The following is a 27,114-nucleotide window of genomic DNA, read 5'->3' as shown; positions in this document are numbered from 1 at the left end:
AGGCTGACACTGGTTCCCGGGGGCTGCTTTGCTCAGGTAGTGAAGTGGCAGCCGCCGGGAGATTCAGTGGTTCAAAACCTTCAGAGGAGCCATTGACAGGTAAGCTAGGGGATTTTGGGTGTAATTTGTCTTTGGTCGATAGTTCCCTGGAATCTGCTAGCCAAAAGAAGGGACTCAATCCGTTTGGTTCGAGATTTTGGGCTCTTGGTGAGGAAGAGAGCTCGGAGGATGAATCAGTGTTGGGTGAGCTAAAAGTAGAAGGGGAGGGCGGAGAGGGACGGGGTTCCGAAGATAGTTTCGTTCGGAAGGTTTTAGGAAGGGGCAGCGCAGTGGATGAAATTGTGAAACCAGGTGAACAACTTCGAAAAAATACTCGGCGAAAATCCCTTCTAAGAGGCGCAGAGTTGGGTGGAACCCCCGAGATGCTTGAACAGAGATCCTGGACCTGCAAACCATGGAAAGGGCCATTGCCAAAAGCTAGAACTTCGCAAGCTCTCACCATCGGGGACAAAAAATCGAGGAGGCTCTAGCTACTAAGTCTAGCATTAGCAGCCGCGTAGAGGAGACAAACGCGCCCATGAGTTTTCTTTCTTCAGTAGTACCAGTAGAGGGGAAGCAAAGAAGGAAGGTTCCAGAGAGAACTAATCGGAAGGAGTTTGAGAGGGAGAAAGAGAAGGAGGGTTCTCCGGTGATCCTCGAAAATACAGACAGGCTGCTGACGTGGTCAGCAGACAACAGTCGAATCGATTCGGATATCGAAGCGGCTTGTCTAGTGCCTAACGCTAGGATGACTAGCAGTCCAGTTCTGTAGAGGAGGGATGGGCCGGCCATGCCTGTTTGGCTTGGGAAATCAAAGTTAACAAGGATTAATTTCCCTGTGGGGTTGGCCCGTTTGCTTTTGCGGGCGGGGCTTCATGCTTGGGTTAAAGGAACGAATAGCAAGTGAGTCGCTTCGGGTCCTGTGCGTCGTCTCTCCGAGCACGGGAACAAAGAAGCTGCGAGGGTAGTGGCTGAAACCTCACCGGAAGAGGAGAGAGAGGAAACCATGGCGTGGAGGGAAGGAAAAAGTGGAATCACCAAGGGAATCGGAACTGGGGGAGCAGCGGAGGGGGTTTCAGGGAGTAGGAGGTGGAAGACTTCTACCACGGGGTGAGCAGAAGTGAAGCCAGGAGGCTTGGGTTTCAACCTGGTTCAGGTATAGGAGCTCAGCGAGATTTTGGTAACTTGCATCCTAAGTTTGGGAGGTTCTGTCAAGGCTTTCAGCCTAGAGGGACCAGAAACTTTGTTGCTCGGCGTGGGGGGTTTATGGGGAGAACAGGAAGCGATGGGTTTGGAGGCAGTGCTTGCTCTGGCCAGGGAGGCGACGGCTCAACGGGAGCAAACAGAAACGCCAGAGGAGAGATGGGTGGACTGAATGGACAGGAAGGACACAACTCAAAGGTTATTCATGAAGGTGCAGTGAAGGAAATGGCTGGGGGAGCAAGATCAGGCAATGGAATCGGTACCGTTCACAACGACACCAGAACACATGATGCAAAAAGTAAGAAGAAGCAAGTCATGGAGGAGGTTTCAAATTTTATAGGGCTGGAATTTGATCCCACTCTGTTTGATGATCAGAAGTGCAGTACAGAGACAAAGGCTATAGGCTGTTCAAAGTGTGCTAAAAAAGGTCATGTGGTGGTTGATTGCATTACTGAGGTCCATTGTGACATTTGTGACAGTGATAGTCATGTGAATCATAGGTGTCCAGTTTTTATGTTACCTAAACCTTCGGTTCAAGCGGTTGGTTATGCTGTGGAAGGCTTAGGCTTCATCCATATACCACATACGCCATTGCAAAGAAGCAAGAAGGGGACAAAGATGGCGCTGGTGAAGGTGATCGTAGGATCTTTGTCAAGGGAAAAATTGATTGAGCAGCTTCAGAGAATCTGTCCAAGCAAGTGGAACTAGGAACCGAAAGTGTATGAGGAGGGAGTATATGTTGTTCTTTTCCCTTGTAAGTCTGAACTACAGAGGGCTATCAACTTTGGAGGAGCTGATGTCAAAGAAGATGGAATTTTCACTGGGGTTAGAGTGCAGTTTGAGGAATGGTTTGAGAAGGAGGAAGGCTATTTGCTACCAAAAGTCTAGATCAGAGTGTTCGGCTTAAGGAAGAGACTTAGGGAGTATCTCACTTTGTGGGCAGTTGGCTCACTTGTTGGGGCAACACAGTTGGTAGACATGAAGACCACGAGGAAAAGTGACTTTGGAAGAATTTTTGTGGCTGTCCTAGATCCTACAATTATCCCCCAAAAGTTAGATGTGGTGATAGGCGACCACTACTTTGAGCTAAAATTTGAGGTGGAGAAGAAAGGTTTTGACGAGAACGGGGAAGAGGTGGAGTTCATGCAGGAAAGGGATGATGGAGACGGATCAAAAGAGAATGAGAAGGACACAAGGGAAGAGGAGGAGAAGGAGGAGGGGAGGAGCCCGAAAAAGGCAAGGAATGAGGACATGACAATGGGAGGGAAAGAGGAAGAAATTGGTTATAGCAAGGAGGGGTTGCATGGGAAAGGAGAAATGGAGGATGAAGAGGTTTTTTTGGGAGAGAGAACTGATGAGGTTATTGATGTGGCAATGGAAAGGGTTGTAGGTGAGATTTTTGATAATATTGAAACAGAAGGGGATGGGAGAGAGGATGGGCAGGAAAAAAAATGAGAAGGGATGAACAGGGAGCTGAGAAGGAGGAGAAGCTAGCGCAGCTAGCAAATGTCAAGGAGGTGTTGTTGACACCAAAGCGGGCTAGCCAGAGCAGTGGTGGACTCCCATCACTTGAGAAAGCGGAGAGGATGAAGGCTTGGAAGAATCTCGAACTTCCAACAAGTAACGAGTTTAAATATTCGCTCCTTACTTTTTCTAATTCGCATATAGTGAATGACTTAAGGAACATAAGAGTGAACCTAGGTGATTCTAGAGATTTAACGATAGAGTCAGTTAATATTTTAAAAAAGTTCGAGTTGGATAGATTTAATAGTGCAGATCTTGAGAAACCTATTTTATTAGAAAAAGAGATTGGGGAGGTTGAATTTTCTGAGAATGAGGAGTTAGAAAATCAAGCTCTTACACATTTATGTGGTGGCTTAGTGGAAGAGTTGATGGATGATGATGACTGTCACCTAAGTTGTGATTCTGACACACATTTGAGGAAACACAATGGTAAAAAATGGAGAAAGAAAAATAAAGGAAGGCGACATAAGGTGGGAAGGAAATTAAAAATAAAAAAGGTTCATCATGAAAGGTTTATTTTGGAATAGTAGAGGTCTTAAAGACTTGGCTAAATCAAGATTCCTCTCAGAAATCTCTAAAGAGCAAAGGCTAGACTTTATTGCTCTATTGGAGACGGGTAAGAATAATTTTTTAGACTTGTGGCTTAAAAAAATCTGTGGAAATAGAGACTTTCTTTGGCACTGGACAAGACCAAGAGGAAGAGCTGGAGGTATTTTGTTGGGAATTAATTTGGACTGTTTTGATGTATCTAGCATTGATGAAGGGGAGTTTTATATTAAATTCCATGTGAAAAATAAGACAGATGCTTTGCAATGGTGCATAGTGGCGGTTTATGGGGCAGCTCAAGAAGAGTATAAGGAATCTTTTCTTACAGAACTTGTGAATGCTTGTAGCAGAGACTCTTTACCTTTGGTAATAGGAGGGGATTTTAATATCATAAGAAATCCACAAGAGAAGAATAATGATAGATATAATGACAAATGACCCTTCTTGTTTAATGCTATCATAGACAATTTAAACTTGAGAGAGATTGCACTCTCAGGTCGCAAGTTTACATGGGCTAACAACTTGCAAATTCCAACTTACGAGAAGTTGGATACGGTTTTAGTTAATACTGACTGGGAGTCGAAGAATCCATTAGTTACAGTCTGTGCACTGAGTAGAGAGCTCTCAGACCATACACCATTGTTGCTTGACTTGAGTCAAGGAATGCATTTAAATAAACAACCTCTATTCAAATTTGAGCTCGGATGGTTGTTAAAAGAAGATTTCTATGGGATAGTGGAGAACCTTTGGAAAAAGGAGGACAAAGGAGTAACAAAGATGGAAAAATGTCAGTATAAGATCAGGAGACTTCGCAAATTCCTAAGAGGATGGACGAAGAATGTAAGTGGGTCTTACAAAAAAGAAAAGGCGAAATTGTTAGCGTTGACTGGGGATTTAGATAAAATTGCAGAAAATAGACTTTTGACCAGTGAGGAGTTGAACCATAAAAATGCTATGAAGGATAGACTAGCAAATTAGCTAAGAGAGGAGGAATTGAAGTGGTATAAAAGGGCTAAGACAAAAAGAGTTTTGGAAGGCGATCATAATACTAAGTATTACCATATGATTGCAAATGGAAAACATAGGAAGACAAGAATTTTTCAATTGGAGCAAGATGAAGGGGTAATTAAGGGGGATACACAACTTAAGAAGTACATCACGATCTTTTACAAAGGACTCTTTGGAAAGCCTGAGGAGAATAATTTCTCCCTGGTGGAGTCAATTAGAGAGGATATCCCCCAAATGTCAGAGGAGGAAAATAATGTGTTAACTGTGGTTTTTACGGAAGGAGAGGTGAAAGCTGCTGTTCTCGAGATTGAACACAATAAGGCTCCAGGACCTGATGGTTTTCCAGTGGAGTTTTATCATACATTCTGGGAGGTACTTAAGGATGACCTAATGGCCATCTTTCATGAATTTCATCGGGGTAACTTACCACTCCATAGTCTAAACTTTGGGATAATTACTCTTCTTCCAAAACAGAAGGAAGTGAAGAAAATTCAACAGTATAGACCAATTTGTCTATTGAATGTGAGTTTCAAAATATTCGCAAAAGTTTTGGCAAATAGGATTGCGTTGGTAGCACAAAAAGTTATTAGGCCTTCTTAGATAGCTTTCCTAAAAGGTAGGAACATTATGGAAGGTGCTATAATTTTACATGAAACCTTACATGAGATGCATAAGAGAAAGAAGGATGGTGTTATTCTGAAGCTAGATTTTGAGAAAGCTTATGACAAGGTTGATTGGAAGTTTTTGCAACAAACTTTAAGAATGAAGGGCTTTAACCCCAGGTGGTGTAAGTGGATCGATCAAGTGGTAAGAGGGGGAAGTGTAGCGGTGAAAGTTAACGATGAGATAGGAAACTTCTTTCAAACAAAAAAGGGATTGAGACAGGGGGATCCCCTCTCCCCTTTACTTTTCAATGTGGTGGCAGACATGTTGGCAATGTTAATTCAGAGAACAAGCGAGCAGGGTAAGATTCATGGAGTGATTCCACTTTTAGTAGATGGTGGCCTGTCTATCCTTCAATATGCAGACGACACGATACTCTTCATGGAACACGACCTAGAGGATGCTAAAAACCTTAAACTTGTTTTAAGTGCATTCGAAAGGTTATTAGGCTTGAAGATTAACTTTCATAAAAGTGAACTTCTGTGTTTTGGCAAAGCTAAAGATGTTGAAAGAGAGTATGCTCTGCTCTTTGGGTGCAAAACTGGTTCTTACCCACTAAAATACTTAGGCCTCCCAATGTACTATAAAAAGTTATCTAACAAAGATTGGAAGGAAGTAGAAGACAGATTTCAGAAGAGACTAAGTAGTTGGAAAGGCAAGCTACTTTCAGTTGGAAGTCGTCTCGTGCTCATCAACTCAGTTTTGAGTAGTCTTGCAATGTATATGTTATCCTTCTTTGAAGTGCCTAAAGGCATCATCAAGAAGCTGGACTATTATAGATCCAGATTTTTTTGGCAAAGCGATGAACACAAGAAGAAGTATAAGTTGGCTAGATGGAGTGTTTTATGTAAACCCAAGGAATGTGGGGGGCCTAGGTATTCAGAATCTTGAGGTTCAAAATAAGTGCATGTTGAGTAAGTGGCTATTTAAATTGATTAATGAAGAGGGGGTATGGCAAAACCTTTTAAGAACAAAAATACCTTGCGAAAAAAACTATAATGCAGTGCAGAAACAAAGGGGAGATTCTCATTTTTGGATAGGCCTAATGGGAGTGAAGGATATCTTTAGATCTTTTGGCTCGTTTAAAATTCAGGACGGTACACAAATTAGATTTTGGGAAGATTGTTGGCTTGGAAACATTTCTCTAGAAAGAAGATACCCGGCTTTGTATAATCTTGTAAGAAATAAGAATGTGGTGGTGGCTAAGGTGTTGGAGAGGGTTCCTTTGAACGTCTCCTTTAGGAGGGCCATAGTAGGAGACAAGTTGAAAGATTGGTATGAGATCGTAGCGAGCGTGGCTGATTTAAACCTAAGGGGGCAAAAAGATATGTTTACTTGGGATGGTAGTAAAAATGGAACTTTTACAGTCAACTCGATGTATAAAAAACTCATGTTTGGAAATGTGATACCAAGGCGATCTGTCATTTGGAAGCTAAGACTTCCATTGAAAATAAAGATTTTCTTGTGGTATCTAAAAAAGGGAGTCATTTTAACCAAGGACAATTTAGCTAAGAGGAGGTGGAAAGGTAACCTTAGATGTTGCTTTTTTAGCTCTCATGAGACAATACAACACCTCTTCTTTGAATGCCCCTTGGTACGATTTGTGTGGAGTGCAGTACATTGCACTTTCAGCATTTGTCCACCACACAGTATGTCACACTTACTTGGAAGTTGGCTAAGTGGCGTCAACATTAGATTAAAAAAAATCAAGTGTTTGTGGGCATAGCGGCGTTGTGCTGGGCAGTGTGGTTAAGTAGGAATGATGTTGTTTTTAATGGATCTAGTGCTCACTCTTTTATGCAGGTAATCTTTAGAGGGACACACTGGGCAAGACAATGGTCTCCGCTGCTTAAGGAAGAGAATGGCAAAAGGTTAAAAAATTACTGCATGATCTTAGAAATGAGGGTCTTAGATTTCTTCTCCAAGTTTGGCTGGAATTTCAGAAGGAGAATTGAAGCTTACACTGTTGTTTAAAGCTTACTTGTTCAGTTTGCGTGGAGGTTCGGTTAAGTGACTTATTAGTTGAACTTGGTGCTTTTTTTTCTGTGTTTAAGATAGCTGTGTGACCCATGTAATGGGAGGAGCCTTTGTGCTCTTGTTTGAACTTGGTTGGCTGCATACATTCCTCGGGTTGTAGAGGCCGAGTTTAATATAAATCCTTTATCTAAAAAAAACTTTATGGTTAAAACAAACCAAAGTGCCATTACAATTCCTGATGAGTTTTCATTTGCACTAGTTATGTGCTTATTTGTTTCATTTTGCTTATGACATTTTTTCTGTTGTTATACACAGAGGGATGATATGCTGCTAACTAGGCTTCGCAGACTTATTTCTCTACGTCATTTGACATTGGACTTAAATATATCTGACTTGCCACAGAGGAAGATCGATGTTCTCGAACTTGCTTGTCTACTTAGAGCATCTCCAAGAGAATGACTAATTTTGCCTCTCCAAATCAAAATTTAGTCATTCATTTTAGTTTTGGCAACTCGAATCCATATAGCACCTCTAAGAGACTATCCATCCTCACTCTCCAAATCCTAGCAAGGGGAGGATGACAAGAGGGTCCCACCCATGTGGGACCCACAGATAGCAATTGTGCTAGTGGGGGAATGAGTTGCTAGATTTGGCCATTGAGAACTCAATTTTAACCATTCAAATGGTACGACAAGTCAAATAGTCATTCTCTTGGAGGATATTTTTTGTAAACAAAATTGTTAAATTTAAATATGATAAGTGAGATGACCATTCTCTTGGAGATGCTCTTAAGGCCGCTCCCTTTATGGAAAAGCTAGAACTTAATGCAAGTTTATCCGCTTGGTACTTTAGAGGTAAAATCGACATAAACTATTTTTTAATGTTTTCATGTAAGCTGTTTTTAGTAATCCATTTATCAAGATTATTAGAAATTACACGAGGCTGGCTGCAGTAGTATTGGTATTGGTAAAAGTAACATGTCTGGTGTGTGCATCATGAAGCTTAATATGCCCTTTCACGATAATTAGTATATTATGGGAATAAAAAACACACTGTTCTTAAATTGATAGTTTGATACTGCTTGTAACTACTTCTTTTTGTTGCTAATCGATATACTTTGTTCATATTAGATGGTGATGATAGGTAGGCATCGTCGGTATTGTCCAGATGATGGCGAGTTAAGGAGTCTTGCTTCGAGTCCACACTCCCATCTCAGTTGGGTTCACATAGAGGATTTGTTGGTGAGAAAGATCAATTAGAACTTGCACTTCATATTCTTCACAATGCGATGGTTCTCAAAGAAATGATAATAGATACAAGTTCGAGTACAGAATCTGTAGGAGTGTACTTCTTGCCAGAATGTGTTGCATCCGATGGCTATAGCGTTGCATTGGAGTTTCTTAGCAAACAATATCGTAATAATATTGTCTGCATATTAGAAGTAGATGAACAATGAGTTATACTCCTCGCATGTTCTCTATTCTCGTAAATAAACCTGTATATATTGCTTTTACTGTTTGGTACTAGTACCTTGTTTCTATTCTCCATTATACTCATTTTATTTGCTCCTTTGGATATAGATCCCCGTTGCGGTGCTCTTTACTGGCAATAGAAATGAATCTGAACCATTGTTCTATTTTTATCGAATGGTTCAGATTTATTTCTACTACCACCTCACTTAACGATGGTAGAAACATGGAGGGACATAGTTGTCTAAAAAATGTGGGCTTAGAGGTAAAATCCTACATTTGCATGTGTGCGGAAAGATGTGCCACCGAGTACATACTAGGTATCTATACGATCCGATAAATGAATAAAACCTCTTACGAAGAACTGATAAAATCATAAAAATTCCAATATTACCCCTGATTACTGAGTTAGTAAAATACTAGATATTCGCATAAACCAATGGTCCAAATCGATTATACGAGTAGTATAATACTACCATTAGAGCACCATACTGTTTCTCTTGGATATTAGTGAGTATCTGCTCCAATCATCATGGAGTATTTAGCCAACAATCTTTACTTCTAAAGTTGGTAACTTTCTTCCATATAGCTCGATTATGTGACAAATGACAAATAGACGAAGTGTTAACAATGGTAGTATTTCAGTTTAGTTTGTTTTTTTTATATATAACTTGTATAAGTCGAATTTAAAATTTTATGTTTGCAGAGTAATGTATTTCATATTAATGTATCCTGTCTATTTTTTCAAAGTTGTTAACAACTATTTAGATGACACGTAAGAAATGAGTCAACGATTCTAACCAAAATACATCTCCGTAAGCAATGGACATTCCTACGATAGATGCAGCATGGATTACATCCGTGTCTGTTTGTGTGGCGTTAAGTTTTAGTGACTAGACATGTATTGTGCACGTGATGGGTTAGCCTCCTATTCAAGCAACACAAGCACCAGATGTTGTAATGAGTAACGATGATAACTTAAAGCTTGGCTAAACAATTGTATTCAGGCTCCAAGTGACTTTTTCCTTTTCGTATATTCGTGCCAGTGATTTCCAAGAGAGAACACATACATGTTTGAGTTTTCACTTGGCAAAAGACAATAATACTAACAAAAATAGATATGTGTGAAATTTCTCTTGGCAAGAGGCAATAGTGCTAACGAAATGAGTCACTCTCATTACATCAGTAAGATGTAAAAAATATGTGTCTAAGTCACACTAGTCAGATCAGTAAGACGTAACCATGCTAACATATGTGCAGCTAACATATGTGCAGCAAATCGTAAGACTGTTTAGTAAAATGTAAGTCAAAGGGGAAAATAAGTCATTGCACAATTGCAAGTTGTTAATAGCTTGTCATAAATTGGTGAGACCTTTCAAATGCAGTATTTAACTATTGGTCAATACTTGGAGTTGGAGTCAGAAGAACAATCGTCATGTCTTCTTTCTGCCCTTAACCTCATACTTTTAGCCCTTTGTCGAAAATGTTCTTCTTCACTATATCAAATTTGGATCATTTCCCTTAAACCTATTGATGCTATCTGATCTCGTAATAGTTTTGTTGTCCTCCTTCTCGTCAGTCACTATAACAGATTTGATATCGTTCCCTTAAACATATTGATGCTATCTGATCTCGTAACAGTGTTTTTTCCACTCATTAGTGTCTTTAGCAGATTTGGTATCCTTTCTCTTGAGCCTCTTGATATCTGAGATGATAACATTGTTGTTGTCATCTTTTCGTCGTGTTTTTAGGATCGATCATGTGTATCTTCTCGTAACTTTTTGGTTTCTCTTAAAGCTCTGTTTCTTAAAAGCATGCAAAGTTCGTCAATTTTCCATCACAAAGCACACTTTGATCCCTCATAACCGTTTGGTTCGTCAGAATCTATTTGATACTGGAGCCATCATCGTTCTTCTAATACTTACAAGAAATTATCCGTTTAGGATTATCTAGATACTTCTTGTATGCTTTGTCAAAGATGTTACTCTTCTCATCTTCATCTTCAGTCTGCTCATTTTTTATCATGTGTTTAGCCCTATTAGTTCTTTTGTTTCTCTGTGATCTCTGTTGCTGGTTCTTGAAGTGGTGAATAGATCTTTTTATGATGGGTGCATCTGTAAAATCTAGTACTGTAAATGAACAATCTAGATTAGTCCCTAGCAAGTCCAAATCAAAATTTAAAGCAGCAAACAGAGGGCGGAAAACTCACTTGTCCTTGTAGAACCAAGCAAGCTACATCCAAGAAACGATTCGCTTAGAGCCTCTTCATGTTGTCATTTCGCTTATCAGTGTAATGTATGAAAAGTTCTTTCGCTCTTGTTGACATACACAAAGTGAAGAACTTATGGCAAGAATAATATTAATTAGTAATTAATAAAAAATTTAATCTCAGAGCAAATTTATTAGAGAAACATACTTGTTTTTCCATTAGCAGAGCCCACGAGGTTGCATCCCACGGCAGTAAGCAGACTAGTTATTTCATCGTTCTCCTTCTTCATATTCTCTTGAAATCTCTTGATAGCTCATGTATTAGCACATAGATAACTTGTTTAACCGAGAAATAAATGAAGTAAATTGTTGATAAGAGTAGTTAGTCATGTAACCAAGATAAGTAGTTTTCAAAATAAAATTTGTATCTCAACCCAACAAGCATTTATCTAGTTTCTAGTAATTTTCTATAAGTATATACTATGTGCCAATATCACTCTACTATTGGAAAAGAATCATCTATATACTCTGACAACAAGAACTATAACAATTGAGACCATCGACATCGATCAAAATTAGAACATTCTCTAAGATCTGATAACGTGAACTATGTCCAAAGACTTTAGAGTGTAGACTTTAAAAGGATTGTATCATTGGAGTATGAATGTAAATTCAAGAACCTGAAGGATCGTTGCGGATATAGAAGGGGTGAATAAAAACACAATTTCAACCTCTTTAATACCCTACAAACTCTTTCTCTTAAATCATAACAATAGAAATTACTAGATTAAAAGAGAAGAAAACCAGAAAAACGGTGTCTCTTTGAGAATAGAGAGAGAGAAAAGAGACGTTAAAAATAAAACAGAACTTCGAAAACCAAACTTGCTCGATGTTTAGCACAATGCATTAAGAACATGAATCCAAAAATTCAAACTGAATTTAAATGCGGAAAATAAATTTTGGAATTTTAAATGCAAATAATAAAGTTGTAGAAACTTATGTGTCAAAATAATTTCGCATTTCATTACATTAAAATGAAGTTTACATAGCTTGATTTCCAAGCTTAAAGAAAAATCAAAGACCTCTTCTAGATCTAGCTCATCTTTTACTTAAACTACTAAAAACACGTAAGCAAAATTATCTTACAAATTCTTTTCACTCCTACTCAAGGTGCACTTGTAACCCTAGCCTTCACCCCTATTTATAGGGTGGAGAGCCCATGAAAAAGGTCCAAAAAGCCCCTAGGGTGCCATCTAACTTTGTTAATTTTTCAGCCCTTAGATCTGAGATCAACGGTCTCATATTTAGCCACATCATCAAAGAAACAGGAAAACCATACCAACTCCCCATCCACAGAGGATCAGCTTACTTGGGGTACTCTTTAGATGGTGTTAAATCTTGCCAACGAGCAACAGCAAGCCCTACTCTTGTAATTTGTTGGTGGCCTATTTTGCCTGATGCCTGTAATAAACTCTCTTTCCTTGTATGATAAATGATAGAGCTCCAACCTTTGGCCTAAAAAAATATTTAACTCAAAATCAATTTAACCCCATTTGATTCCATGGAGAATGGCTGCATTCGAAACCGAAGATCACGAAAGCCAATTAACCGCACAAAAAATGATAAACATAATTAACACATGATTAATTAAGTATTACTTATTGAAAATTTAAAAAATAGAGTTATTTGATCTTTTAAAATAATTTCTATATAGAAATTTTTGCACGAAATATATCATTTAGTAGTTTAAAAAACGTGCTAATGGAAAACGAGAAAGAGCTCAGCCTAACAGCCTGAAATGAACGCAGCCAATATAATGCTCCTCTCATTAGTATCTACTAGTAGATGAATTAGAAAGGCAGAAACGGTTTGATCTTCCAAAGTCATCAAACCATTTTTTAGAAAGGTGTCATCAAACCTGTGTCATATAAATTTGGCACTTGGAGAAATGAGTGTGTATCACTATGCACAACCATCAATTTTTTTTTATACGAGACCGCACCCCGAGCACAAATGTAATTATCACGATTTTTTTGCATTACAGTGATAGTATGCATTCACTTGACATTACACCGAGCACAATTGTAATTATTACATTTTTTTGCATTAACAGTGATGTATAAAGTTTGGAACACTGAATTCAATTATTTACAATTAAAGATCGACTCCACACCATTAGGAGAGACTAAAATGGACTAAAATTATATTAGTCTATTAGTCCCTTTAAGAGGTACTTATTGGGACTAAAACTTCCTTTCATACCTGTCCCTAATCAAAATTTCTATATATGATACGCTTTTAGTCTCTTTTAGTTCTTCTAACCAAACAGTAAGGACTAAAGAACCAAACACCACCTTAGTAGTCGAGATATGCGCAACGTTATATGCCTCCCAAATGACCTTTATTTGTACTAGGCACCCAAAATTAATAGATATACATTTACTTGACATGTTTTCCTTCATGAATGCAAAATTATCTTGGATATTCCGATGATTGAATGAACTCATTTTCCAAACTATATTGTCTAGTTCCTTCATAGCACTTGCTTCCCTTATATGTCTGCTCTTTTAGAATACTATTGCTCACTCTTGCAATCTGATGATTAAGTTGGACGTTTGATCTTTGTAAATCTTCAAGTGTTGTCTCCACTTGCCTCATTGTAGGTCTTTCTTCACCTTTTAATCTTAAACATGTTTCTGCGAGCTGTGCAACCACCTTAGCATCTTCAACACCTACCTCATCAACAATTTGATGATCCAAAATATCTGATAAGCGGTTGTCTCTTATCGATGACACAAAGTATGATGCTAGGCTCATGCTTTCTGATGCCTGAGACGAGAAAACTGGTGCTACCCTTGTCAAAAGTTCAGCTAGGATAACACCAAAACTATACACATCACTTTTCTCTGTTAGCCTACTTGAGTAGTAATATTCAGGATCCAGATAACCATAAGTCCCCTGTATGACTGTCGGTATTCCTGTCTCGTCGATTGCAATTGATCGTGAAGCTCCAAAGTCTGATACTTTAGCTGCCATAGTATCAGTGAGTAGTATATTTGCAGATTTGATATCTCTATGCAACACTGATATAGAAGCTGCTGAGTGAAGATATGCAATGGCCCTTGCGGTTTCCAATGCAACTCTCAATCTATCTTTCCATGTCAAGGGGTTCTCATTTTGACCATGAAGATGAAATGAAAGAGTCCCATTTGATATAAACTCATAAACTAGTAAAGGAACTTCTGTCTCAAGGCAACATCCATAGAGCTTTACCACATTTCTGTGGTTAGTTTGTGAAAGTATAACAACCTCATTTATGAAGTCATCGATCTCCCTTTGAACCACGATTTTAGACTTCTTGATAGCCACAACACGTTGATCAGACAATATGCCTTTGTAAACTGTACCATGGCCACCGCCGCCAAGAACACGATTTTGATCGAATTTGTTGGTTGCCTGATCTAATTCTTCTAAACTAAAAATCTTCATTCTTTCAGCTATATCTCTGTTTGAAGAGATTAGCTGTTGAAGCAGCAGACCATGGTTCTTCTTGAAAAACTTTCGCCTCAACTTCTTGTCTCTACGTTGCTTTATTTTACTTGTGATTTTAGCAATACCAAGAAGTGAAAACAGTAGCCCAAAACTGGCACTGACTGCTATTATGGTTATTAAACCTGAGGGAAATAAACGTCAGGGACATAGGGTTGATAATACAACATATGTCCGAATGCACTTTGAACTGTGTTAAACCATAAGTTTCAAACTACTGCACCATATACCATGAAAGTATTTTTTTTTCAAATAGTTTTGGGAGTTACCATGTTGGTAAAATTTCTTTGTTTTTCATAAAAAAAAAGAACTATTGTATTTCGAGGGACATGGTTTGTTGCTAAATAAACATTCTTGTCATTTATCTACCAACAGATGATATTTATTATATATATGAACAAGTACTTACAAGAGCATCTCTAACAGCCAAAATTTGAATTTTTAACCTTAAATTTAGAGTTGATTTTGGGGTTTTTTTATCGAATTTTATTTTTTAACCTTGGCTTTTAGATCGCTAAGAACACGTATATAAAAGTTTTATTTACAAATTATTTTCTGTTTACAAATTATTTTCAACAAGCCAAAAGATGACCCCCTAAGAATACTCACTTCGTCCTAAAATTAAGTTATTTCTACCGCTCGCTATTTATTCCAAAATATAGTGTTTTTTACCTACCTTCTCATCTTAAATAATCACAACCATTCACTATTTAATTTTTTCCATCTATACTGTTTTATCAACCAATCACAATATTCTTCCAATCATTCTCATATTCTTTCACACTAGCAAATAGTTGCATTTTAGGACGAAGGGAGTAGCTACTATCACACTAGAACACAAGATTTTAGCTAGTGCAGTAGAAAAACATGCTCCAAGAAACTAGCTATTTGGATCAATTAGCCAAACAAGTTAGCAATTCTCCACCTACACTTTGTTATTATTGGGGTCGACCAAAGACATAAAACAAAAGCTTGATTTGGCTAATCTATTATGGATGGTACTTTTTTGGCCATCTAGCCATAAGACCATGTGGTTATCCACTTGGAGATGTCCTATGATAAAAAACTGCTAGTAGTATCTAGGTTTCTCTTACCACCGAGGACGTGTTCACACACGGTAACCGTGGTAACCATGATAAAATTGTGATAATCACAGTAAACCATGAGGTATCATTGGTACCGTACCACAACAGTAACCACGATAAACAAAACCACACAGAATTAACCTGTGTTTTGGGAAACCGTGGTAATACCAAATGAGTGAGGCCGCGTTCGGCCTAGGGGTCTAAGTTAACTTATGTGTGGCACAAAAAACATAGTAATAGATTAGTACATGATTAATTAATTATAAATGATTAAAAAATATAAAATAGATTAATATTATTTTTAAAACAACTTTCCTATAGAAAAATTTTAAAAAAATATATCGTTTAATAGTTCGGAAAACGAGACGGACAAGTTAACTTATAGGGGGCAACAACACGGCCTGAGTTGCATTTGTACCTGTGAGGCTTTTGACACTTTTCTTTGGTGAGCATCGGAACGTCCCAGGCATATTGATGCAGGTTCTTCCATGACAAACATCTGGCTGCTGGCATTCATCTATATCTGAAAAGGAAAACAGCCTGAGTTGACATGCACATGTTTGTTTTTTTCGCTAAAAGTGAATCCAAACCAAATTAACAAGTGAAACACCTGTAAAAAAAAATTAACTAGCAAACTTTTCAGGACCCTTGTTACAGCAAACACAAGCAACTAGCAGGGTAAAAAAATACCTTGGCATCCGTTGCGGAGGTAAGGATTGCCCTCGTATCCTTGAGAACAATTACACCGCCTTCGGTCATAATTTAAATCATTATAATAGCTAGAACTGTTCAAGCTTAGGCATCTAAAGTCAGTGGTGTTGGGTCCAACCGACAATGGCAAGAAGGCTTCATCACGGATCAAATCCAACCACCATTCCAACACCACCGGAACACTTCGGACCGTGAATGGCAGGTGATTGCTCAAGTTGTTAAGCATGTCATTCTCGTTCGCGCTGAACCAGCTCTGCTCGGCTACGAATGCAGCTGTCTGCGTCGACAGCCCAAACGGTGGTCGGTCTGCTAAATTCTGGACCCTGATCGTGTATGAGCGGACACCGGGCCCCATGGAAGTCCGGCAGCGAGCGATGCCGGAGCACGACGGGCCGGCGATATTACCCCACCCATCCACGCATGTGGCGGCGCAAGTGCTACCCTCGGCAGCGTCGCCGTGCGGGATAAGTTGGGCGACGATGTTGCATCCGAAGGCGACCAGCCAGTTATACGCGGTGGATACCGTGAACGGGCCGTCGGCCGGTAGGCCGGGCCATGACCACGAAGCATTGGTGGTGGAGCCTACGAGAACTGATTGGAAAAGCTTGCTGCGGATGCGTACCGTGCCGTCCAGCAAGGAGATGCCGAGCACTTCGACGGAGTCGTTTCCTGTGGCTAAAAACAGCTTGGGTACTGTCCGGTGCGCATCGCCACCGCACGTGAGGTTGAAGCCAGGGTAGGAGCAGCCATCGCCGATGCCGAAAGGGTAAGGCACTTGTACGTCGCCGCAGCTCTCCGGGCAACCCAGCAGCGCTACGCGGCCTGCTGCTTGCGTCGCCGCCGCCGCCGCCGTCACCAGGAGCTGAAACACTACTGCTCCGATCATCGCTCGCCGAGAAGATGGCGTGGAAGCTGACATCCCTATACTAGCTGAACCTCCGTATTTTAAGTTTATACTAGCTGAACCTCCGTATTTTAAGTTAGGTTCTGTTTAGTTTCCATTTTTTTTTCAAAAAAACATCACATTGAATCTTTGGACGTCTAAATAGAGCATTAAATATAGATAAAATGAAAAACTAATTGTACAGTTACATGAGACGAATCTTTAAGCCTAATTAGTCCACCATTAGCCATAAGTACTACAGCAACTCACATGCGCTAATGACAGATTAATTAGGCTCAAAAAATTCGTCTCGCGGTTTCTAATCGAGCTGTGAAATTCATTTTTTCATTCATATTCAAAAACCCCTTCCGATATTCGGTCAAACGTCTGATATGACATTCAAAAATTTTTATTTCCCCGGCTAAAAACCCCTTAGCCACGGTGCGGAGACGTGGCAAAGTCCAGTCAATGCTCTCTCCTAGCAGATACGACTGGTAAATTGTTGTGACTGATGTATTGACTAGCAAGTGAGTATAGTTTGACGCGAACGCGTACGTACTCCATCAGTCTCGAACTAAAAGATGATTTTATATAACCCTACCATTTGTCATAAAAATAAATTAGATTTTTATTTCTTAATTTACCCTTGCATAAATTGAGGATTTCCTTAAGTATCACTTAGCTATCATCTACCAACAAATATTGATAGGAGGGACTTGTTTTTTTCCCTCTAATACAATTTTAAATCGCGAGCTGGGCACGAGGAATACTAAAATCGAATTTATTTTGGTGGGATTCTCAGAGTATTTACAGTAGACAAACCAATGGACGGCTCGACGGGTCAATCACTATGAATATGTGGTCAATCATGCCGCACTCACGCACACGGCACACGGTATTCTCGTATGGCCTCGCAAAAATTTGAATCTTTAATTTTAAATTTTAAATTAATTTTAGAGTTTTCTATTGTAATTTATTTTTAGCTTTGTTTAGATCACTAAGAAGAGGTATACAAATTTTATTCATAAATTATTTTCTATTTATAAATATAGCATTTTGTTTTTTCTTTGAAAAAAACAAGCTATTGACCCTGTCTCCGCTCAGCACACCAGGTCCGTCGCTCCGAAAGGTTCGGTGCCGTGATTGGGAAAGACACATCTATATACTAGCGATCCATATACCAGTCAACAATATTGCAGCAGAAGTAGATTTTTTTTTAAGCAAGGAAGATGTAACTAAAGTTTTGAGTAAATTTTATAAAATTGTATATTTAAGAAATTGTCTAATAAACTACAATTTTAACGTACCTATTATTACAAACTGCAACTACAAGTTTTAGCATTCACCGATATGGACTAGGGTTCCCGATCTTTCGAAAGGTTCTAATAAACAATTGATTTGGGTCAGAGTCGCAACACACGTCGATCCGGCTTCTTGAGCCCCGCCATCGCAGCAGCACGTCTTCTCTGGTTAGCACCGTGCCGGAACACAGATGGCCTCGCCGAGAAGGCTAATCCCTGTTTGCGAATCGAAGAACATAAACAAGAACAAGGAAGGAAACAACCAAAATTATAGATGAATGATTAAATCACAAGTTAGGGTCTTACAAACCGATCTAGCGGCGAAACTGTTCTTGACAAATTAATCTAAGCAAAACCCAACCCTAACTTAGATGACAGCTACTGATATATAAAGGCTAGAGTCGTGCAACACCCCCTGGACGCGTCCCTAATGGACTCGGACACGATACATGGCCCATCCGGCTCAAAGACAGCGACGCAACACCGGAACAGATTCTAGACGCCAACTTGTTCGGTCGATTCCCGTTGACTCGGAAGGAATTTGGACTTGGTACCAGATCCATTGGAAAAGTATCTTCTTAGCTTTTCATCTATATAAAGAATGCCCCAATCCGAGCACGTATGCGACCTGGGCGTCCGTTTTAGTGTAGACTGGTCGTGGACTCCGAACCGTGGTCGAAGTCGAATTGGTTTGGGCCTTCACCTTGACTTGAACGTCCTTCATGGTCCTTCACACCTCCAAGCATCTCTCTAAATGTCTACATGTCCTCTCCATGATTGCTAATCATAATACAATCATTAGGTGACAATCTATTCTCCAAATCATATAAAGAAGAATATAGGAACGAGCTCACCTCTAAATGTAATTGTCGCACGCGACCTCTAGTGATTGCACCTTGAATATCCAATGGAGATGCACTGTGTGCATCGAAAAAAGTGATGACCTCATCATTCACTGTTACCTGCTGTGTAGGATCTAAATGCAGCGTAGTATAAGAAATCTAGTTAGATTAACTACCATGCAGGACCCGCTTGCAGTATAAAAAACCTGTAGACTCTTGCCCTGTGCCTTTTTCATAAAAAAACTAAATGATATATTTATAAATAGAAAATAATTTATAAATATAACTAAAAATAATCTACGGTAAAAAATCAATGTCGGTTAAAAATTTAAATTTTATCTCAGGAGCATAATCGAAATTACGAAGTTCATACATTGTTTAGAGCATTTTCAAGAGAATGACCATCTCACTTACCATACTTAAATTTGGTAATTTTGCACAAAAAATATCCTACAAAAGAGTGGCTATTTAACTTGACATGTCATTTGAATGGCTAAACTTGAGTCCTCAATGGCCAAATCTAGCAATTTATTCCCCTACTAGCACAATTGCTATCCGTAGGTCCTACATGGGTAGAACCCTCTTGTCATCCTTCCCTTGACAGGATTTAGAGGGTGGGGATGGATAGTCTCTTGGAGATGCTCTATAAATTCGAGTTGTCAAAATTAAAATAAATGGCTAAATTTTAATTTAGAGAGTTAAATTGTAGCCATTCTCTTGAAGATGCTCTTGGAATCCGCAATCTCAAGATGAAGCATTACAATGCAGAAATCCACTGCTCCTTACTTAATTTATCACCTATTAACGATGCACCTCGATGATTTCCAAGACTTTATTGGGTCCCTCGTGTTAGGTAACAGTAAATACTAAAATATGTAGTTTGTAATAATAAGCATACTAAAATGTTTTTTCGTGGTACTTAATAAGATACCAGTGGATATAAAGAACCTGGTGGTAGCAAATTTTTATACTAAAATATTTTGTGCATATAGATGTTTTCTTAAGAACCATAAAATTTTTTATATATGTAAAACAATTTCTTAAATATGTAGTTTTGTATTAGAATAGACAAGGTACATGTAATTTTGTGATAATAAGTATACTAAATATGTACTTTACAATGGAAGTTCTTAAATATGTAGTGTGGGCCGTGTGGCGATAGAATTGACATAATAGCTATATTTTTGTTAAATCTACTAAAGTTTTAGGAGGAACCAAAACTGTTAGTAATTAGCTAGAGCACGCAAAGCCCGAGCCCACGTAGGCCTGTTTGGATGGGTCTAAATCCCAGCTTGTTCACTTGTGTATAGCCCAAAAGAGAAAATATCGTCCCAATGTGACCTATTCATCTATGGACTTAGGGGTGGTAATGAGCCTAATTATTTTGTCTATAAAATTTAAAGATCTGATTCAAAATCGGTTGAAAATAAAATTGTATAGAGTTTTGAGCTAAAAAAATTAAGAATTAAATAGGGTTACGAAAGAACTCATGAGTCTTGGCCTATTCCCACACCTAGCCACAGTTTGTTCCATCCAAAAGAGCCATAGTAATAAACTGAAATATCCCATCCAAAAAGAGTACTATTAATCTTGCTCACCAACGTGTAACATAAGGCTATTTTTACAGTTTCGAGATTATAGAATTATCGTATTTTCTATTGTTACTTTCTCTAGATATTAACGTCCCGTCAAATTTGTTGTGCATATTGGTTATTTCTAGGTAATGTACAATCTCATCTTTCGGCTTATTCTTATGTTTATAAGGCAATTTTTGGAAGGTTTTCATCGTATTTTATTTTTCAGTCTTGACTTTTAAATCGATATAAAAACACGTATATACATGTTTTATTTATAAATTATTCCTAATTACAAATATACCGTTTGGTTTTTTATAAGAAGTTAAACAATCAACACGTATCCTACAATCAGGATTGTAGTTTATGTACTGCATAGTGCATACGTACCTTGGCATCCATTGGCTAGGTAAGGGTTGCCCTCGTATCCTTTGGAGCAGCTGCACCGTGCTCGGCCATAAAGATTCCCATCGACATCGTCGTCGATGACGCTATTCTCACTAACGCACCTCGACCATGCTGGTGTCGTACCAGAACATGTCCTGATCATGACCTTTGGATCAGCAAGGAAGCCGAGCTGCAGGGAGCGTTGCTCGACGCTGAACCACTCCTGGTCGGCGATGAACGCCGCCGGCGCCATATGATCCGACGGTGACCGATCTCTGGGCCAGGTCGTTGAGGTGGACGCCGTAGGACGGGAGGCCCCGCGCCACCGGCGTCTGGCTCTGGCAGCAGCCGTGTACCGTGTATGCCCGGGAGGAGCGGGGAAACCTATGGTTTATGGCCTGATAGTACCACATAGAAAATTGAAAAAATTCATATTCGTAGTTTGCGATGAATATTCTCAAGGCTATTTCTAGGCAGTGCCGGAGCTTGAGATAACTGTAAGAGGGGGCCAAGATTAGTGTGGCCATGTTCTGTTATTCTAGTTATGGATTTTGGATTTTTCGTATTCACACTTTCCAAGCTTTCTGGACAGGTAAATGTTTTTAATGCTTTTCTAAAATAACTTTTTAACTTTACAATCCATTCATTTCAAAATATAAGCATTATTGGAATCTAAATTTTATGCCACATTATAAGAATTTCAGCGCTGATTCTCATAATTTTAATCATTCCATTTATTCTAGAGACAATTAGAAAGGGAACCTAATCAATTTAAAATTCAAAAATTGATAACTTATGTGACCAAAAGTGATTCTTTTGATTTCTCCTTAGTCAATGTTAAACAATATAGGAATGCTTATATTTTGAAACCAATGTAAATAGTAGTTAATTTATTTATTTAAACGCTCTAATAGCTAAAAAAATCAGAAGATCCATCGATTCACCAATTTCAACTGTCTCAAATGGGCCATGTGTCCAATAGCAAAAACACAATAGCTTTTATGCTTAACACATGTCAGCGCCTGGTGTACTCCCTCCAATTTCGTTTCATAATTCTTATAGTTTTGAAGTTTGAACAAGTGCTTGTTAAATTTTTAAAATTTGACTATAATAACTGTTTAAATATATCGTGTCAAATTACTGGGACAACAGATATAGATGAGTTATAAAATATATGTTAATAAAAGTAAATATTTATTTATTATATATTTTTAATAGAAACAAACGATAAAGATAGATTTAAAGACCATGGAAGTCCTCACTAAACCTTCGTAAAATTTTATGTTCAAATTCAATGGAAATGAGCTGAAGCTCAGCCTATTTTGCTCATACTACTCTCTTATTGTTCGCCAGATCCCACTTCTTCTCAACGAGAGCCCTTTGAACAATGAGCTTTTTTTACCGCTCTTCGAAAGTATCTCAAGGTATCATATTTTTTATAAAAAATTGAGGTACCAAAAATTTATATTAAAATTCTTGATATTTTGGGGTGTTTTTTTTAAGAAGGTAAAATAACCCTTAAACAATCGAACAACACTAATGTGTAGTCGTGCACGTCACTCTGTCTATAGTTTTCAAGGCAGCTATCTTTAAAAAATTATCTCAAGGTACTATATTTTTTAGTATAAAAATATTTTGTATTAAAGTTCTGGGTACTGAGATGAATTTTAAGGATGACAAAAAAAAAACCATTTCAAGTCACTCCATTTTGCGAGGCACATTTGGCCGGCCGGTTTCCGCACGCGTGAGCACCAGTATTGGCAGAGTGGCCTCTCGTCGTGACTTGTGAGAGAGGTCAAAAGGGTTCGTAGAAATGCAGCGTTGGCCACTGTAGAGCGAGGTCACCACTCACCAACCCATTTGTTGATCTTAACCTCACCTTCTCAGTGCTCTATATCCACATTCCACAATCATTCAAGCGACGGTAAAAGCTAACTGTAATTCTGCAATAGCATCTGGATTTAACAGATTGATTTATTTTTAATTCGATGGTAGCAACTGAATGTCATCTTGATCAAATTAAGATGGCTTCCTTTAAATTAAGGTTGTTATCCTGATCACTGGTGCACAATGACATCTGTTCTGATTCAGTGAATTTCAGCTCCAACTTAGCTGTTAAACCGTGGCAGTTTTACCGCCCTTTGGAACTCCGTTTGACATGTAAGCTCTCAAATCACATGCAACTAAGCTCAGTGCCTCACAAAACTAGTGGTAGGTAACTCTTATCCGGATCGAGTTTACCATCGCGAGCTGAACAGAATCCCCTAACTAATCAAACATTTTCAGTGCAAAAGTAGTCAGTAAGTGTGCGTGAGAATTAAATGGCAAAAAGCTCTGGTCACTGCCTGCTCTTTTTACAACTTGCAGGTAGAACAGAGAAAGGTCTCTTAGCATAATCAATCAGTCACCACTGCCTATAAATTAGCATATAACACTGGACGTTGTCATGATCATGCGCCATGGCAACAATGCAGCATTCACGTCGACTGCATCAGTGGAGATGGCTGGCCCTCGTTTTGTTTACTCTTGGAGCTGCAATGTAGCACTAGTGGCAAAAGTTTGGCAAGAGCATGTGCCATTACAGACTGAACAGCCGTGATCAGTGCCAGGATAGTTTTCCATCAAGACTTTGCAACCGTCTAATCCAATATTTAACTCAAATTTTGTTTAACCAGATTTGATTCCATGGATGCTGCTCCTTTGACTATAGTCCCTAAATAGATTTTAAAAAGGATACAATGACACAGAAATTGTTTCATTTTCAGATGAAGGTGTTCTGGTTCTCCCGTACCAAGTCACTAAACATAATTTCCAAAAAAAATGTCCATTTTTTCACATTGAAATTACTGACAAAGTCACAAAGTTTAGGAGATCTGAAACCATGCATAGATTATTGTGGAACAACTATATGATATTTTCTTTGCTTAGAGTTCATGTTTAACTGGAGGATTACACTGCAAGCAAACATGCTGCACGCCTAATTTGTTGACCTCGGTCGGACTCGTTACGACCAGCGGCGCTGCTGTTCACACCTGAGTTTAGGATTAGTAGATGGAGATTAGGTCTCATAAATTCGTAAATTATCGCCTTATTGGTTTCTGAAGTCGCAAAGTCGCACATTAAACCCATTTTGCAAACCGGACCCACATATGTGGGTTTGTGCCATTTGAAACCATGACCAAAATTGGACTAGAGAAATGCAACTACGCAAGTGGCTGGATCTTGCTTGATTCTGATCTAAGATACCACGCAGCATGATTACTTCTATTATCACTTCGTGAATCATGCATGATTGATACAAGCTTTTGAATTTTTCACACCTATTATACAGTGCTAGCAGTGTCAAAGTAGTAGTACAGTAATGTAATTGTAAGGAACAGATTAAAATGAAAATTTACAAAATGCAAAAAATGTTACAATACTTAGATTGCCATGTTAGAGAGTTTCACCCTGTGTTTTACTGCACAGAGTTGTACAATTTGAACTTGGTACGGAGAGAGTGCAAGGCATGTCTAGCTAACCCCTCCACCTCTTGTCTTCTGAACTAAGTACAATTGTGTATGATAATCCCACCAGGTAAAAAGTGCAAGTACGTTGCAGATCGCAGCAATACTCTGCATGTAAACTAAGCTTTCATTACCCTCTCATCTCATGCTTTCTGGCTGTAGTCCACTGAGTTTAAATAAAAATGGAAGACAAGGAAAGAAGACGCACCCGACAATATCCAATCTGTAGCCTGACAGAAACTAGTAACCTCATCAGCACACCACGATGCCTATAAATACCACAGCTTCATGTAGCTCTCCCTGCAGAGTTCAGTGTTACATAGACACTGAAGCTACAGCCTGCAGATACAGAGTATCTAGCCACTTAATTCTGCGCTTAATTAGCTGTGATAGTTAAGTTAAGCAATGGCTTCCAGGCATAACTTCGCGTGCTCTGCCATGGCGGCCTTGCTCTTCTCTGCTGCTGCTGCTGTTGTTTCAGCGCAGCTCTCCACTGATTTCTACGACGAGACGTGCCCCGATGCGCTGGACATCATCGAGTCTGCCGTCAGAGCCGCCGTTTTCAAGGAGTCCCGAATGGGAGCTTCGCTTCTTCGCCTCCATTTCCACGACTGCTTTGTCAATGCAAGTGTCACAAACTCACCTCCCACTGTTCAGTTTACCTTCTCGTTTTCTAATCCTAGTCCTTTTGAAATGCCACTATGTATAATGTATATGTCTCATAGAGAAGAACAGAATATTTGAAAATTTGCCTGCAGTTTGCTAACTGGTCACCAAGCAATTCATATTCAGTTTTTTTTTTGGTAACATGTTTATGTAGGAGTGTTTGTTACTTCCTATTTCACACTTTAGCATCCACAATCTTCTAAAATTTAAATTTTTAGCCCTAAATTTAGGTTTTATTTTGAGGTAACACATATATAAAAATTTTATTCATAAATTATTTTTTATTTATAAATATATTGTTTAACTTTTTTATAAAAAAACAATCGATCTCCCCTTGAGAGTGGATGCTGACGAGCCACTTCAGCAAGTGGTCTGCGTGCGCGCGCAGCTCGGCAGAATGCGCGCGAGTTGCATGCAGAAAGTTTACTTAGAAAGTACTACGAGTATCTTTCCAAATTTGAAAGACTAACCGTTGACCTCAAAACGGCGCACGCGTGCAGGGGTGCGACGGGTCAGTGCTGCTCGACGACACGACGGGCATCACCGGCGAGAAGAACGCGCAGCCGAACAAGAACTCCCTCCGCGGCTTCGAGGTGGTCGACGACATTAAGGCGCAGCTCGAGGCATCCTGCGAGCAGGTTGTCTCCTGCGCCGACATCCTCGCCGTCACCGCCCGCGACTCCGTCGTCGCCGTAAGCACCATGTCTACATGCAGCCGTGATCACTAATCACACGGAACGGAACCCATATTGACCGGGAACGAACTGGTGCGTGATTGCCTGCAGCTGGGAGGGCCGACGTGGGACGTGGAGCTGGGCCGGCGAGACGGCACGACGGCGAGCCTGGACGCGGCGAACAACGACCTCCCGCCGCCGACGTCCGACCTCGGCGACCTGATCAAGTCCTTCTCCGACAAGGGCCTGACGGAGACCGACATGGTCGCGCTGTCGGGCGCGCACACCATCGGGCAGGCCAGGTGCGTCAACTTCCGCGGCCGCCTCTACAACGAGACCAACCTCGACGCCTCCCTCGCCACCTCGCTGAAGCCGAGGTGCCCCAACCCTACCGGCGACGGCGACGACAACACGGCGCCGCTCGACCCGGCCACCTCCTACGTGTTCGACAACTTCTACTACCGGAACCTCGTGAGGAACAAGGGCCTGCTGCACTCCGACCAGCAGCTGTTCAGCGGCGGCGGCTCCGCCGACGCGCAGACCACCGCCTACGCCTCCAACATGGCCGGCTTCTTCGACGACTTCCGTGACGCCATGGTGAAGATGGGTGGCATCGGTGTGATCACTGGCACCAGTGGCCAGGTCAGGGTTAACTGCAGGAAGGTTAATTAATTAATCAACTGAAGTGGTTAACCAATCCAAGAGTTTGTGAGTCAGTGAGTGTGTCCATGTAGTGTCAGGCTTCTTGATACCGTGATCAGTGTGATGTACAAGAGCTTTCTTCCTTCGGTCAACGATGTAGTCTGCTTCGAATGGTTGTAGCACTACACTATACGCAAAATAATCTGATGAAGGAACAAGTCTGGCTCGTTCTGAATTGTCTTCTACACGCCCTTTGTTTAATTTAAAAAACGGTCGGTGCTAATTGCTAAGATTTTGTTCATTTGATGTGATGCAATGCAATTCAAGACATGGATGAGTTCAACTTATTTAGACAATTCTACAAAACAGCTCTAGATATCAAAATTTATAGTTAAATTATTTTTACTTCGAGATACCAAGTTTTATGTTAAAAAATATGATATATCCCATTATTTTTTTTGATGAAAACACAGTATAACACAGATGCTCACAACGTACGCACACTCTCTCCTAAAAACGTACGCGCGCAAAACCCTCTATGAGCACCTCCCGTTAATTTTTTTAAGGACGGTAAGATCGATCGAGTAGAAATTTTCTAATTAACCCTATTAGAAACGGCCATTACAAATTGAGAAGACTTTAGTGTCAATTTGGGCC

General features: G+C 39.6%; 2 protein-coding genes across 2 annotated transcripts; one reads left to right on the top strand and one right to left on the bottom strand.

Annotated features, from left to right (window-relative positions):
* Positions 1–13,024: 13,024 nt before the first annotated feature.
* On the bottom strand, positions 13,025–16,901 carry LOC102713822 (putative wall-associated receptor kinase-like 16). Its single transcript, XM_006653768.3, has 3 exons — positions 15,962–16,901; positions 15,690–15,794; positions 13,025–14,311 (listed from the first exon to the last, which is right to left on the bottom strand). The coding sequence occupies exons 1-3, from the start codon at positions 16,899–16,901 to the stop codon at positions 13,110–13,112; spliced, it is 2,247 nt and encodes a 748-aa protein (XP_006653831.2). The 3' UTR covers positions 13,025–13,109.
* Positions 16,902–24,776: 7,875 nt separating this feature from the next.
* On the top strand, positions 24,777–26,716 carry LOC102712802 (peroxidase 2-like). Its single transcript, XM_040523490.1, has 3 exons — positions 24,777–25,099; positions 25,642–25,833; positions 25,927–26,716. The coding sequence occupies exons 1-3, from the start codon at positions 24,881–24,883 to the stop codon at positions 26,485–26,487; spliced, it is 972 nt and encodes a 323-aa protein (XP_040379424.1). The 5' UTR covers positions 24,777–24,880; the 3' UTR covers positions 26,488–26,716.
* Positions 26,717–27,114: the final 398 nt, after the last annotated feature.

The sequence above is a fragment of the Oryza brachyantha genome, chromosome 4 (assembly GCF_000231095.2).
Source record: "Oryza brachyantha chromosome 4, ObraRS2, whole genome shotgun sequence".
NCBI lineage: Eukaryota > Viridiplantae > Streptophyta > Magnoliopsida > Poales > Poaceae > Oryza > Oryza brachyantha.
This window is presented reverse-complemented; position numbering and strand designations above follow the sequence as displayed.

Excerpts from the sequence above, each read along its gene's own strand:
- LOC102712802 (XM_040523490.1), top strand. The coding sequence starts at position 24,881 with ATGGCTTCCAGGCATAACTTCGCGTGCTCTGCCATGGCGGCCTTGCTC. Across the intron at positions 25,100-25,641 it reads TCCACGACTGCTTTGTCAAT|GGGTGCGACGGGTCAGTGCT; the intron begins GCAAGTGTCACA and ends GCACGCGTGCAG. Across the intron at positions 25,834-25,926 it reads CCCGCGACTCCGTCGTCGCC|CTGGGAGGGCCGACGTGGGA; the intron begins GTAAGCACCATG and ends GATTGCCTGCAG.
- LOC102713822 (XM_006653768.3), bottom strand. The coding sequence starts at position 16,901 with ATGTCAGCTTCCACGCCATCTTCTCGGCGAGCGATGATCGGAGCAGTA. Across the intron at positions 15,795-15,961 it reads CCTCCGCAACGGATGCCAAG|ATATAGATGAATGCCAGCAG; the intron begins GTATTTTTTTAC and ends TTTCCTTTTCAG. Across the intron at positions 14,312-15,689 it reads AAGTGTCAAAAGCCTCACAG|GTTTAATAACCATAATAGCA; the intron begins GTACAAATGCAA and ends TATTTCCCTCAG.